The following is a 16112-nucleotide window of genomic DNA, read 5'->3' as shown; positions in this document are numbered from 1 at the left end:
GAAACTTTTATGGTTTGAGTGGACATGGACTGAGTGAGCACTTACAGGTTAACATTACCTCTAGTGACTTGTCCACGGCCTGATAAAACGTATCTTTAATGTATATCAGTATGACTGGGTGTGTCTCAGCTGTTTGTGTGTGTGTGAGAGAGAGAGAGAGAGAAGGAGAGAGAGAGGGAGAGGTGTGGCTTAAGTAAACAGACAATAAATTCTGCCTTCAGCAGATGATATTCTCTAGTTGCACCCATCTGGTGGTTAACAATGGGATGGCATATGAGGGATACGAGGGGTCCAGAGATCCTGGTACAGCTTACAAGGGTAACAGCTATTGTGGGGATTCTAAGAATCAGATTGAAAGGTGAAAAAAAAAAGTTTGCTTTTCAACAAAAAAAGAAGCAATCATGGGATTTGGGATTGAGAAATCCTTCTAACAGTACAGATTCACTTTGTTAGGATACTGCATTATGGGCATCCCCAAATGTTTGACAGCACCCTCCTTTTCAGTGTAAAGTGTCAATGGAGGGGAGGGGGTGTCTAAAGCATATGCATTCGACTCCTATCAGGTGTAACAATCTGACTAAGTAACTGTGTCACTGAAAAACCAACATTGACTTGTCTCATGTAGTGCATTCACCCGAGCTGTCTGAATTTGTTATTATAATTTTAAAAAAATTATATTTTGTACATTTCTGTGTTCTGCCCTGTGGTGTTATGCCAGAGAGGCAGAAATGTTTACTTCCCATAAACTAAAGAAAAAATATGTCAACATGTACAACATGCTTGTCCACATACTTCTCATTGTTTGAGTCGCTATGGCAATGTTATCTTTTTTTTATCTCATTATCTGCCTGTGAGGAGTGGCTTTGTTCATCTTTTTTCTACATCTTTGTATTTGTGTCTCACTTTTGTCTCACTCATTTTTCAGCTTGATTCACAAACTTTCACATTTGGTTGCATAATGCCAATATACGTTATTTCTTTTTTTGCCCTTGTGTGTGTGTGCATGTGTGTGTGTGTGTGTGTGTGTGTGTGTTTGTTTGTTAACCGATAATAATCTGCCTCTCCTTTAGGCACATCAAAACAGTTTTATTTCATCAGAACACACCCACACCCATATTGCTCATTTTTCGTAAGAAAGATCCACCACAAGTAAATGTCATATTTCCCATGAAGTCTTACACCTTCACTTCAGGCTACAACGCCACACCAGTGCCAAAGCAACATACCTGCTTTGTCTTGCTAACAGTGCGAGGAGTCAGTTCTGTAACTATGGGACTCACCCTTGAGTACAGCGTACTGCCTAGGCTGTAAGTTAATGATTCGTTTGTTTTTCAGATATGAAACCAAATGAAGTCACAGTTGCTTTTTCATGACAGGCAAACTTGCTAACTAAGTCATTCACATACATGTTCTGATTTATCCTTGAAGCTATCCTTTGAATACTGTAAATCATTTGCTGACATTTTCTGCACATAGGCTATTTATCTCTGAAGAACTGCTTCCAATATTCACCAGGCTTCTTTTCATAGACTTTCATGTTTTTAATGTTCTAGGCGTTCTTTGAGTTTAATCTTGCATGTGTATTGAATAACTATTTGACCCGAAGTACTTTTTAATCATTAAACATCTAGGTGATATTGCACAGGGGTATACTCACTTATTTTGTATTGTTTAGTTTGTAATTGGCAGAAGCCATTAAATGTGTTGTTTACAATAAATTAATTAATTTACTTGACTTGCCTTGACTTCACCCATGAATGAGGATCCTACACTTCACAATGGACTTCTGTCTCTGCTTCACCTTATCAATAATTAGTGCCACACCTATACCATGGTACTTTGAAATAGCCTGTAAAAAATGCTAACAGGAACTTGCAGTTTTACGAAAGGGAAAGCTGTAAAACTGCTAAACTCAGGGACTGAGATGGGGCAAACAGAGAAGTATTAAAAAATATTGAAGTATAACTCTCCTCATTTAAGTTAAGCATAGGGGTGTCGTTACTTTAACACAGCAGAACGTTAAGTAAAATCTGCAGTCTGGTGAAAAGTATGCCAGAAAGGCACCAAACAATGAATACAAGTTTGCAAAACACCAATGTGCTGCAGCAGGTGAATTGAAATCGTGACACGATTCAGATCCAAGACCACCTGCAAATAAACAGGCCAGTGGTGAAGAGGAGGTGGGTGCACATTCCTAAATGGTTCTACAGGCACACACACACACACACACACACACACACACTCACACGCACACTGATCTTGAGACAGATGTTAGATATTACGCAACTGTGCACTATGCCAGGGGTTGGGATGACACCAAACACCACTATACTGCAACTGCATATTGTGTTATCTCTGTAGTAGACCATAATGTGGGCGCAGTTTGACTTGATCAAGCGCCGCCCATTAGGCTACTGCCCCTGCCTGTGTTGTATCATAAAAGTATCTCCCACTTTCTCTTGTTTTAGAGTGGCATTTGGAGTATTTATTCGACTGGAATAGGCTAGATAGGCGAATTGAAAGGATATTTGTCAACGAATCAAATGGCTCACGCAACGTCAGTTATACGACTTATTGTGCCCGTTCTGATACTGGTAAGTAAGAAAATATCGACAACTTTGGCTTAGGATAGCCTATTCAAGCAATAACGGTAAATAACGGAACGTTGAGTGACATTCAACAAGTAGCGTAGGCTAAAAATCATTAAGTTCTGGACAGAGTCACTGTTAAGAGAAGTAGGCTACGTGACTGATATGTCACGTAGCCTACTGAAACTCTCCGAACTAAGCATACCTTTTTAAAGCGACTGCAATCTCAATTTGTCACTTCTTTGTTGTGACCTGCCAACAGAGCTTTTACGAGGAATCTACACAATTTGACACTTTCACAACTATTGTGATTTGCCTTTGGCTTACTGTTCTGATCGAGGAGTTCAAAGCTATTTCACGAGCTGTGCCTGTAATCTAAACTGGAAGTTTAAAGGAGCAACCTTTGAAAATAGGCTACCACTGAATTCATTTTTTTATTTACATCTAACAACAGTGACTTTTTTCACGGTTACCCTAGATCATTACAATAATGCCAGACATTGACGTGTTATGCATCTCGTTTTTAGATTTTACAAGTCCAGGGGTATGACAGAGGACTACAGAAGCTTCAGAGGCAGAAGAGAGAATGGATCATTCCTCCCAAGAAATTGATGGAGAATACGGACTATACTAAGAAGGAATACATATCAAAAGTATGAATATTTTTAGTATCAAAAAATGATTCTGTAGTTAAGTTACTGATGTTAAATCACACTGTAGACATGCAATGCTTGGAACCTTGCACCTTAACTTGTCTGTATTTTTTTTTTTTTTATCTATTAAATGCAACCTCCTTGCTCCAGCAACTGATAGACAAATTTTAGGTTTAAAAGGCCATGCTGTATCTTGTCGTCATTATGTAGCCTATTGCATAGTATATTTATATCCCTTCTAGCCTACAATATTATTGATGACACTGATCTGCAAGTACGTCTAGCTTAGTTCAAGAGTATTGCACTGTTGGTCATTTAAAGCTCGGTTTACACTTTCACTAGTAGCCTACACTGATAATTTACACAAGTAGGCTGTAGATAGTTGCCACATGTAGGCTACAGGAACAGATTGTTCTCTTTTTTGAGTGACTGTCCGGATAATTAATATTTTTTGGGATACGAATTGTTGGTGAAAATGAACGTCTGATTATCATTTCTGCTATTTCAAATGAAACGGCTATTCGGTTTTGTTCTTGGTTGTGTTTATCGTATATCAAATCCTATGTAGCCTACGTACACAGACATAAAAGGCATGCTTTTTGTTGATTGGCAGCAAAATAGGCTTTACCTTAGGCCTATTACCTAGCAACTGCCGCGCAACCACACTGCCCTACAAAGGCTAAGAGCAGTATCTGCACTTTTGCACTTTTTTTTTGCACAAATAAGAAGTACATGGTCTGTTCTTCAATCTGTTCAAATTTAATATGGCTACCTAATATATTTCTTAGCTAAATGTACATGTTTAGTTTGCAGTTTGTATAGAAAAGTAGAGTGAAACCAAGGCAGAGTGCAGTATCTGCCCTTACTGCCTTGATGTCACTTGCCATTACTGCATTCTGCCTTTGTTTCACTTGCCCTTACTCTAATTGTGTGTGTGTGTGTGTGTGTGTGTGTGTGTGTGTGTGTGTGTGTGTGTGTGGACTGGGACTAAAAAAAGCCCTGGACTTTCTTCTAAAAAGGCACACTACCATTCACACTCACACACACATTAGGTGTCTATCATGATACAGTCTCACAATATTAAATGCCAGTGAAAGTATCATATTCATTCAAAATAGTCAGTCAGATTTTACAGAAAGTAATTAACATATACTTTGACAAATAAGCAGCAGTGTGCAAAGGTGTCAAAGGTTAGGTTGTGCAGCAATGCAATATTGCTTGACATGAAAGTCTACAAGAATACCCGATTGATTTTGTTCCATTTTTACATAAATGTTTATAAATGACAGAGTTGCCATTGTTAAGGCATCAAGCAGCATATCTTCACTAAAATGTAGTAAGTACCTCCTCAATTAATATATATTATATATTAATAATATCTGGGCGGTGGTAGTGTAGTGGTTAAGGAGCTGGGCTAGCGTGCAGTAGCCTGCAAGTTGTCGGTTCAATTCCCGGCTTCCACCGTTGTGCCCTTGAGCAAGGCACTTAACCCCAAGTTGCTCCGGGGACAATGTGATCCCTTGTAATATAGCTAACATATGTAAGTCACTTTGGTCAAGAAGTGTCTGCTAAATGTAATGTAATAATATAAAAACTGAGTGATTATGATCACATGCTACACTTACTGCAATGTTATTGTATGGCCATGTAAGTATAAGCAGTAATGCAAAGGCAAAGTGCAGTATAGCCTATAAAACTACCAAATTTTGCCTAAATGTCACAAAACAAAATGTTTAATATTCACCTCACTTTGATCTATCTAATGATACCCCTTGTTGTTGAATATAATTTGATGCTTATACTTGGTGTAAGAAAAACACAAAAAGCTGTTTTTCTCAGTTTGGCCTTTTTGCAGATACTGCTCTTTGGCTTTGTATAGGGCAGCACAGCTATGACCCCAGACCCCACTTTGTAGTTACACGCGCCTGTCTAGCTAGTTGCTCTGTAGGCTACTATAGAAAGGGACAGTAGCAGGGAAAGGAGTCCAAATCGAGTGGGTGTGTCTGCGTCAAGTGCATCAGGGCAAATATAAGTAAGATACTATAGGAAATGTTTCAACATTGTATATAGGCTGCTACACAGTAACGCCGCTCTCACCACACGCATCACACACAAGGGCACCAAGGGACAGAGGGGAAACCTAAATGTAGCCAATAAACTTGAACGTTACTTACTCTAATTAATTGGGAATGCATGAGTGCGCACCAAAGAGAGAGAGAGAGAGAGGCTGGCAGGCTCCAGGTGGCTTGTTGTGATATCCCCTTTTAAATATAAGAAACTGTTTATAACAACTTAATATTATGCATAGTATTGTTAATATTGAGTTATCAATTTGGCACAAACGAACAATTAAGGCTAGAGTTTATGGATCAGCCTTATATCTCACAAGAGCTGGAGGGTTTCATGAGAAAGCTTAGACTGAGCGACCTTAAAGTGGCAATGCACCATTATGTATTATAACAGCATAACATTTGCAGCATTTCTTAATATTTATAACTTCAGAATTTATAAATTTTTTTATTTTATTTATTAATTTATTTTATTTTATTTTATTATTAGGGCAATTCCATGCAAAGGTCATCCTTACCATGGAAAAAAAAGTTGTGCATATGCAAATAGAACTGTTGTTAAAATCTTCATTTAGGTCTATATTTTATTGTTTGTAACTGATCTGATTGAATTTGATGGAGAATGACACTCTTTTTACATCATAAATATGGTGTGCAACCATACAGAAACAACATTTTCACATGGTAATATTATACATATTTAAAAAGTGGATAAATGGACCCAAGGTTCAAACAAATTGTGTCATTTGACAAATTCCAGATTGACAAGGGAATGGTAGAGCAATGTCTATGCTCAGCTTGCCTTTAAGAGCACAACTCCTTACATTTGTAAGGCTTTTGTTTTTAAGTCAGCAAGTTCCATGGCCATGTCACATCCATAACGTTTTATAGGAAAAGTTTATACTACACATACAGTGTTTTCAATTGTTTCATATCAAAATTCACTACTTAATTATGTGTTTTATGTAGTTTGTCGAGGACTGGTTCAGACACGTCACATCCATAACGTGAAACCGTCACATCCATAACGCCAGTTTTTCCTACATAATGCATTACGAAAATGACGCATAGTTTCAAAACCACATTTTTTGTGTTCATTCAAGTCTCCTTCATGCTACATATATCATAGTTTCGGCAGTTTCCTTCAAAATTCACAGAGTTTGTAGAAAACCTGTAATCTCTCACAAAAGTGTGTCCAATTCATGTCACATCCATAGCACTGATAAAATGCCTTGTATTCTTAGGATGAAATTGATTATATGAAATTTGAGGATTTCTCAGTATTCAGAGGACAGAGGTTACATTAAAAGTTATGCAAATTAATTCACTGATACTAATTTTGCCCCCACTCTAAGGCATTTTGTTTACCAATATGAGTCCAAATGTCACATCCATAACGCTTGAACTAGGGGGGGGGGGGGGGGGGTTCCGGATTTTCACAAATCAAATGGGGCAACCCTAGCTGTACATCACCAGACTCTCATGTCTTTTCAAACAGATTCGTTCTGATGAAGAGACACGAACCAGCATACGTTACTATCTCGAAGGCAAGGGAGCAACTGAAACTCCAGTGAACCTTTTCACAGTGAATCCTGAAAATGGCTATGTCAGGATCAATGGAATTCTGGACCGGGAGGAGACATCTTCTTACTATGTGAGTCTGTTTTTCACACTGGCTGAGGAATGGACTTTTGTCATGAGGCTGTGGTTGGTATAATGAAGTTGAATTTGTGGTGTGTGTTTTTTTTTAGTTGAAGGGAGTGGCAAAGTTCACAGATGGGACACGAGCAGAGAAAGACATTGATCTGGTAATAGAGGTTCTAGACCAAAATGACTGTCCACCTGTGTTCTCTTTTGAAGCATCTCAAACTACTGGTGAAATTAGTGAAGCAAGTGCAATTGGTATGTGTTTTACTTTGCAGATATCAGAAATTCTACCTCAGGTTAATAACTGGTGGTTATACTGATGACTTTTGGTGTATTTCAGCTACATATGTGATGAAAGTCAGCGCCACAGATGCAGACATGCCCAACACTCCTTACTCACAGATAGCCTACACCATTGTTGAGCAAAGCCCTGCAGGGGGCAGCATGTTCTACATCAACCAGGAAACAGGAGGGATCTATGTCAAGCTGAAAACTCTGGACAGGGAGGTGAGTGTCAGACTGTTGGTTGACTGTGTGACTTTCAACGACACTGACTGACTTCATGTCAAAATATGACTCAGAGAATTCAGATGTTCAGTGTTCGAGAGCACAGTGTCACAACTTGTAAGTCATTGTGCAATCGAGGGATCCCACTCCCACTTGTATCCTTCCTAACGTCACGACTAGAAGCATAATTTGAATACCACAAATTGTTACACTGTTATTGCCTCTGGCTTGTCGTATGTCTCTCTGAAGCATTGTTTGTCTGGTTTGTAACATGTGCAGACCCATGACACATACACACTGACAATCAAAGGAACTGACATGAATGGAGGTGCAGGAGGGCTCTCGGGGACGGGAAAAGTTGTTATCAAGATTCTGGATGTAAACGACAACATTCCAACTCTGGAAAAGAACTTTGTAAGAAATTATTCACTCTAAGATAAGTCCATGACAGTAACTCAGCTGTTTTTAACATAAACATCACATGAGAATAAGTAATTATTTTAGAAAATCATATAACATACCGTGTTAGATGCATTGCACTTTCTGTATACACATTGAATACCTCTTTAGAAGTGAATTGCTCTAACCTCTTCTTTTATATTCATAGTACGAGGCCAAAGTAATGGAGAACACAGTCAACGTGACAGTGTTGAAGATCCAAGCAGTAGATCTCGATTTAATTCATACCGATAACTGGCTGGCTGTGTACACCATTGTCTCTGGAAATGAAGCAGGATACTTCAGCATCACTACAGACACCCAGACAAATGAGGGCATACTGGTGTTGAATAAGGTGTGACACTGAGACATGTCACAGTAGTCAATTCAAGTCAACTTTATTTATATAGCACATTTCATACATTTAATACAAAAGCAAAGAGTACTAGTAAATAAAAGCATAGAAGGGCAATAGTTAAATAATAGTTTAAAAAGTAAACTACATACATAGAGAATAATTAAAAAGAAAACACAAAATACACCAGGTAGAATAATAAAAAGACAGATTCAGAATGTATAACTCAGTGATAACAGGAAGTACATTTGATCAGTTTCTAAATCATGTTTTGATATCAGCCCTACATGTTTGGCTTTTTTTTTTGAGGTGGTAAAAAAATATTTAGTTATTACTTTCATGTGGCTTTGGCAACAAAGAAGCTCCTTTCTTGTAGATATGATTTGAGCCAATTGATAAGTATACCTGCAAATCCAACCCAGTGTTCTAGTCTGTGTAGTAATATGTTGTGATCAATAACATCAAATGCTGCATTAAGCTACCCACTGCTACCTGCTCTTCCCAGCAAATCATCTGCATTTTAGTGTTTGACTGACACCATAGAATCTTCATCTATTTCTATGCTTTTGTCATGAATGGTCAGAGAAACTGAGAGGGACAGAGTGAAATATTTCAGCAATCTATGGACATGAACAAATATTTAGAAAAGCACATTGTTGACTTTAGACAAGGTTGTTGTATTTAGAAATTAAAGCATTTCTTATATCCTTGGCAGCCCTTAAACTATGAAGAACTGAAAGAGGTCAACCTGCGGGTGGCTGTTTCCAACAAAGCGGAGTACCACTCCTCCACCATCACTCAGTCCAAGACTTACCCCATCAAGATCCATGTCCAAAATGAGCCGGAAGGCCCTCACTTCCGACCTCAAATCAAAGTAGTGACAGTCTCAGAGGACAGAACCACCATTAATTTAAATGAGGTCATCACTACCTACAAGGCCATTGATAGTGACACACTGATGTTTGCCACCAATGTCATGTAAGAGCCCTTTTGTATGTTGTTTGTATTGTGCATTTAAAAAAAACAAAACTAAAATATACTGCATTACATTCAATATACGATACACATTGATGTGCATATGATTTTATTGCCTTTGTGAATGATTTGTTAAACAATTCTACTGCTGTAGACTAAATGACACATCAACACTACTAATGTGAATGTAACGTTTTATCTTCATGTTTGCTGTGGTGTTTATGGCTTTCGTTTTTCAGTTATGCCAAAGGAGAAGATAGGGACAACTGGATAACTATAGATCAAAACACTGCTGAAATCAGACTAAACAAATTTCCTGACCGAGAATCCAAGCACCTGGTTAATGGAACATACTATGCCAAAATCATTTGTATCACAAAAGGTAGGGATTGTTTGAAACTTTGATTTACACACATTTGGTCAAAATTACAACTGCAACAAGCTAGTGCTACAAATCAGAAATGTACCTCCCAAAGATTTATAAACAATTAGTTTGATTAAGTGTATTAGGAGTCAGACGCCTTGAGTAAGCCATTTACTCACAATCTGTAATATTCCATCTTAGATAGCACAGAGAAAACAGCCACAGGAACCATCGCCATTCAGGTTAAGGACTTCAATGACCATTGCCCAACGTTGACCAACACGACCCAGACTGTGTGCTTTCAGGATAATGTGGTGTATGCCACACCCGTGGATAGGGATTCCTTTCCCAATGGAGCACCGTTTGAATTTAAAGTCATGTCCAGCACAAAAGAACAGTGGACTGTAGAGCGCCTGAATGGTGAGTATTTGACTAGAGTCACGGCCAGATAAATTATTACACGGGGAATGTTCCCTCAAACAAGAAAACTAACTCTGCTTTCTGCTTTGTATTCTTTAACATATTGCTAGTTGGAAAAATAGTGAATAGTTTGAGTATTATGTCTTTGTGTGTGTGTGTGTGTGTGTGTGTGTATGTGTGTGTGTGTGTGTGTGTGTGTGTGTGTGTGTGTGTGAGCAAGGGCGTCCACGCACCTGCGTGGAGCAAAGTAGCGGGGGGTTAGGGGGTTCTCCCTCAGGATTTGTTTTAACTGAGTAGATGTGATTTCCATTATTCTAGTGCATTCTAACAGGTGGCCTACTGGAGAAGGGCGATTCCTTTTTTCGTTCACATTACATTACTGCACAAGTAAACCTGGCTGAGCTGAGCATGCTTTCCAGAGTGACAAAATTGCACTGCATTTGGGTTAAACCACGGTTTGAACTCGATATAGCTTAGGCCTACTGTTAATATTAAACAATGACTAGGCTAAGAGCCGGTTTTAGCCTACTACGTGTGGGTAAGCTGGTAGAAATTTTGGGTGGGTAACAGCAAAGCGGTCAAATTGGATCAAAATTGACATAAACACAAACACAGAAAAATCGGTACTACCTAGTTTGAGTTGCTGCAGCAAACAGCCAGGGATAGGTAGTATTTCTGGTACTTGTATTTCAAAAACAAAATAGTATGTTGTCTTTGTATTTTATTTTGTTGAAAAAATGGCTTCCCGTTTTGTATCAAAATACTTTATAGGTGTGTATTTTTGTAGTTGTAGTGACATCATAAAAGTGCAAAACAATGGATACAGCCTCTGACTGGTGCTGTCTTGCCCAGAGTTGTTGTGATCCCTCAAGTTTCTTGAGAACTTTAGTCATCAGTTTCTTGAGAACTATAATAATCCAATTGGAACACATGGAACCGGGTTTGAGTGCATCTCTGATACAGCATTTAGGATATGAGATGTAACAGGCAAGTCAGCATATTGATCTGTTGACTGTTTGCAGGTAATAGCATATCTCGTAGGCAGAGAAAAGCTGTTGCCCTCAAACACTGTCCACTTACAGTAATCAACAGAGTCAGTGCAATGATGAAGGAAGAGATTAAATTGAAAGATATGAAAGGTTTGCAACATTCTTTTTGTAGTCTAAATCCAAAGAGTAAGACAAAGTAAGTGTTCAAAATAAAACTTCACCTTTATTTACAACCAAGATACAGAATAGGGTAGACTAGCCATATTTCTGAATAAAAGCTACACTGTTACGATACTTGTGCTCATGTGCTTCGTGTTTGCTCTGCACTTGGGTGCAATAATTCTGCCAGGAGGTTTGCGGTGAAAACTTGACATGCATCGTCACTGATGGGTATTTTCCTAAAAAAGATAGGCGGAATTGATTCAATATGGTTGCACATAAAAAGACGCAATGAATAAATTGATACAGTCGCCCACGTGTGTGTGTGAGAGAGAGAGAAAGAGAGATTTGCACTCATCTGATCATTCTGTGTGATTTTTTGTTTGTTTGTTCACTATCAGACACCACAGTGATCTTGCGACCCAAAGAGACTTTGTGGCCAGGCTTTTACAAGGTTTTCCTGCAGATCGAAGACCAGCAGGGAAAATACTGTGCAGCTGATGGCCAGGTGTTAAACATGGAGGTGTGCAGCTGTGCCGCTGGCACCAAGTTGTGCCTGCCACGAAATGAAAGGGGGCCCACTGCCGTCCTGGGACCCGCTGGCATCCTCTTGCTCCTCCTGGGACTCCTACTGCTCTTCTGTGAGTGCATTCAACTCACGCACAGTGTTTAGTATAAGTATAAGTATATATACTTTTTTGATCCCGTGAGGGAAATTTGGTCACTGGTCGGGGCTCGAACCGGCAACCCTCCGGTTACTAAGTCCAGAGTGCTAACCAGTGGGCCACGGCTGCAGTAGGTGGTTTGTGTCACTTCCATGTTAGTTACTTTGAAATTGTAAAAAGAAATAAGAAAACTGGCTAAATTAGCTCTAGAGAATGCAACCAAGAATGCATGCAAGTTTGTGTGATAGCTGTTAAGTGAAAATGGTATACAGAACAGATATTGCTTGTCAACAAGTTGTTGTTGTTGTTGTCACAGTGAATTTAGCCAGATACTGTCAGATTACTGATTATTTGACACTAACACTTCAGTAATCAGTTTAACTCAATGGCCTCCTCTTGATAAAGAGGCTAGTAGATGAAATTCAACCTCTTGAAAGGTGTTTGGAAATAGCTTCATCAAAACATGAGGAACAGGGGGAGATTCCAAGTGTATGCTTTACTGACAACCCTGAATTATGAGCTCAGAGTAAGTGGCAAAGCTCCTAATACAGGTAGAAGACCTCTGTGACTATTTTGCTTTGATGAAGCCACAAGGCTCTGCTATTATGAGGGTTTACCGCTTATTCTGATCTTGTTCTGAGGTTTGTCACTAACCCACGTTCTTGGAATACACTCCCTACCCGTGTGTTTCATCTTGCTGGTGCATTAGTTGCTCATTTAAGTTAAAAAAAGAGAACTCTTAAAAACGTTTAAATTTAAAAAAGAAAAAAGAGAGAACATCTTCGATGGTACTAATCCTGTGCATTTGACATGTGCTCACAACTTGACAGTGCTGCTCCTCCTGCTGTTGTTCTGCCTGTGCGGTGGTGCCGGAGCGGTACCCGATGGTTTTATCCCCATGCCCTGGGGAGCCAAAGAACACCTCATCGCTTATCACACTGAGGGCCAAGGGGAAGACAAGGTATCGGTCACGCGCACTCCCAGAGGCAGGCCTTCACTGTCTTTGTAATAGTGCATAGCAGCCAGGGAGGTTCAGATGACATGAAACAGACTGCATGACGTGATTGACATTTCACTGAAATGTGTGGTTTTGACTTTACAGGGAGTGCCTCTGGTGACCATACCAACAGAAGTGGATGGTGGCCACATTCCGGCCATTGATGGAGGCGGAAAAGGTTTTGCCACCGGTCTTGGCCTTCATGTAGACAAAGGAATTACTAATAATGTGTATAACAAGCAGAAGTGGATTTCAACAGTGGGCACTGGTGGAGGAGGATTTGAGTATGGGTATGGGATTCAGCAACATGAACACAGATATGAGGGGGTGTCCAGCAAAACGGGTGCATTTGAAGGCATTGCATTATCGGAGGGGTTTCTTCAGCAATATTATTCACAAGTGAGTTTCTTTATTTGTATAGTGTATGTGTGTTTGTGTTTGTGTGTGTGTGTGTGTGTGTGTGTGTGTGTGTGTGTGTGTGTGTGTGTGTGTGTGTGTGTGTGTATTTTACTTTGAAAGCAACTCAAACTTTCCCAAACATGTCTCTGAGTCTCAGTTTCTTTACTTTAGAAAGCCCACTGCATTCATGATCAGCATTCTCCAAAAGATGCTCTGCTCATCTCTAATTATGAAGGCCAGGAGTCTCCATCGGGCTCAATAGGCTGCTGTAGTCTCCTCGAGGATGACCAGGACCTGGACTTCCTCAGTGACCTCGGGCCTAAATTTAAGACTCTGGCTGACCTCTGCGGTGGAGCGGCACTTGAAGTCGGGTCTAGTATGGTGACGGTCACAGCTCCTCAGCCTTCAGCAGTGCACGTGGCGAACGTTGATATCAGCGGGGATATCTCACGGAGCATTAATGCTGCTAGAACCGAGTCCACCAGCCTGGCCACTTCATCCACCCTGATCCAAGGAAGCACACTCTCGTCAACCCGTCCAGCCACCACCAATGTGCAGCTTCAAGAGAACTTAGTCGTTCCAACCCAGACACTGCTCATCCAGCAGCCAACTCTCTACTATGCTGCTGCCCCACCTATGTACGTGGTGGACCCACAGCCCCATCCAACCCTGGTCGTAGGTTCTGCTGTCAATGTGGGTGAAAACCTGATCATGGTCGAGAGAAAGGCCGCCACAACAGGATCTGCCCAGCTCCAGGGTGTGCGTCAGGGGGTGCTCGGGGTGGAGAACCTGCACGGAGCCCAGAGCCTGGTTCTACTGGAGGGCAGGGCTTCTGCGGCTGGTGACCCTCAGCAGATTATTGGCACGTTGGGGAAAAGGCAAGTGGTCATGGTCGAGACAAGTGGTCAAGGAATGAAGAGCGGCTCTGTGAATCGAATCGGTCATGGTGAGAGTTACACTTCTGGTAATGTCTCACTCTCAGGGACAGCAATGAGTGCTGGGAGCGGGAGGCTGCAGTATACAGGCAGTGGAGGTCCGATTCAGGTGCTGCCATACCAAGGCCATCCCAGTCAGAGTGTAGACGTGAGAGGCCAAAGTGCCTCCGTGAATGTTCCACTGGAGGCTATGCACGAAGGCACCCACAAAGTGGTTGTCCAGGAGAGGGTGTCAGTCACTGAGAAAAATATCCAATCCAGTAGTACAGCATAAAATGCTAAGGCTTCAATTATATATTTTGCTCCAGTTTATCAAGTTTAATACATTAGAACTATAGGGAGACCAGTGGCTATCTGAAGAATTACAAAATATCATTAGAATGCAAAATAACAATATTATTGAATGCAAAATGAAAAGTTAGTGTTACTAGGATTAAGTATTAACTCCATCAGAAGGCAAAGGATCCGGACAAAAAGAACTCTTAAGATTTCTTTTGACTTTAGTACAAGATTTAAATGTTTTTAAGATACACACAACCTCCTCATTAAACTGTATCCAGCACTGTATTTGTTGCTTTACAATTATTGTATATTGAAGATCATGAATCATCAAAATCAATTTTTTGTATAATAATGTAATGTTTCTATAGTTGTTTCCCAAGAAAGCATAAACAGTATAATGGGTTTAGGTTTGCTGTAATACACTGCTTATTATTACCACTAGAGGGTGCTACTGTTCTATGCTACTGAATGACTTCCTGTATGTCATTACCGTAATGAATGAAAAAATAAGGTTAACTTTTTCAGAAGAATAAGGTTTGTATGTAACTGACATTTCAATAACTTTTTAGTTTGATATTTCCATTTTTTTGTTTTTTTACTTGAAGCTTTATGCAGAAGATGTAATATATGTTTAAATGTGCTAAATATTGATTCTAAGTCATTTGCATTCTTTTTATATTATTTGGTATTTTTTCACTTACTGTACCTGCCACTGCTGCTTTGCATATTTAAAACTGGTCTGATAAGCCATTGGAAAGCTTGTAAAACAGCCATAGGAACAGCGTCTATTCCAGGCTACTCTAATTCGGACTGCTCAGGACTTCGACCTTGGGTGTCTTGAAAGGTGCCTTATAAATAAAATGTATTATTATTTTTTATTATTATTATTATTAATAATAATAATAAACCTTGCTTTACTAAAACCTGCCTGTGACTAGCAGAGTATAGCCTACATGCATCTGCACTTACCTATTATTTGAACTCTTAGGCTTACTCGCGAACCCGTGAACGCAACCCGAGGTTGATCCTTCTGGCTTATGAAAACAGACGAAGTGACTGCAAAATAATAACGTCATGTACAAAAACCAACTGCACACCCATTACTCTCGTTTGAATTACTCACGGACCTGTGATCGGATAGATATGCCACGCATGTCAGATGAAAGAGGAGACACAGAGCTATCATTTGATACCAAGTACATCCTTCTGGGTTATAAAACAGACGAAGTGACAGCAAAATAATAACTTCATATAGCTCGACTTACCTCACGTTTTTGTCTGTTTTTGTGGCAAAGCATGGTTATAATCCAACGCTATTGTGTGTTTCTCTATGGCAAAGAATGTTCATAATCCGGTTTTGAGATCCTAGCAAATTCCTGCATGGCATTCAATTCAAGGCTCACATTGCATCCCAATTTGTTCGACAAAGAAACACCTTTTTTGCCTTTAATTTGTTCATGGCAACGCAGTAAAAAGTTGTAGAGAATCATGAGTGCAGACAGGCACACACGTAAACTCGGGTCAAGTCAGGTCAGATCAGTTCGTGTTCCAGATATGGAGCGCAGAAAGGTAATTTTTAATCACTAAAAAAAAAAAGGCATTTATTTCTGTAAGGCGCACACCACATCTGTTAATTGCTCAGCCCCAGAGAATCCCTCCACCGTGGCAAT

The 16112-nt window shown here is 39.9% G+C and overlaps 1 protein-coding gene across 1 annotated transcript; it reads left to right on the top strand.

Annotated features, from left to right (window-relative positions):
* The first annotated feature begins 1348 nt into the window (after positions 1-1348).
* dsg2l (desmoglein 2 like) lies at positions 1349-15106 on the top strand. The gene is made up of 15 exons (XM_042098433.1): positions 1349-1444; positions 2469-2594; positions 3116-3241; positions 6809-6964; positions 7062-7212; positions 7298-7464; positions 7744-7878; positions 8072-8257; positions 8973-9235; positions 9472-9614; positions 9798-10016; positions 11566-11805; positions 12660-12790; positions 12932-13225; positions 13397-15106. Exons 2-15 carry the CDS (start codon positions 2544-2546, stop codon positions 14432-14434), a joined length of 3300 nt encoding a protein of 1099 aa, XP_041954367.1. The 5' UTR covers positions 1349-1444; positions 2469-2543; the 3' UTR covers positions 14435-15106.
* Positions 15107-16112: the final 1006 nt, after the last annotated feature.

The sequence above is a fragment of the Alosa sapidissima genome, chromosome 1 (assembly GCF_018492685.1).
Source record: "Alosa sapidissima isolate fAloSap1 chromosome 1, fAloSap1.pri, whole genome shotgun sequence".
Taxonomy (NCBI): Eukaryota; Metazoa; Chordata; class Actinopteri; order Clupeiformes; family Clupeidae; genus Alosa; species Alosa sapidissima.
The sequence above is the reverse complement of the archived record's forward strand: the minus strand, read 5'-3'. Positions and strand labels throughout refer to the sequence as shown.

Coding starts and splice junctions, on each gene's coding strand:
- dsg2l (XM_042098433.1), top strand. CDS start 2,544: ATGGCTCACGCAACGTCAGTTATACGACTTATTGTGCCCGTTCTGATA. Junction 7,465..7,743: donor TGAAAACTCTGGACAGGGAG/GTGAGTGTCAGA, acceptor TAACATGTGCAG/ACCCATGACACATACACACT. Junction 10,017..11,565: donor GACTGTAGAGCGCCTGAATG/GTGAGTATTTGA, acceptor GTTCACTATCAG/ACACCACAGTGATCTTGCGA.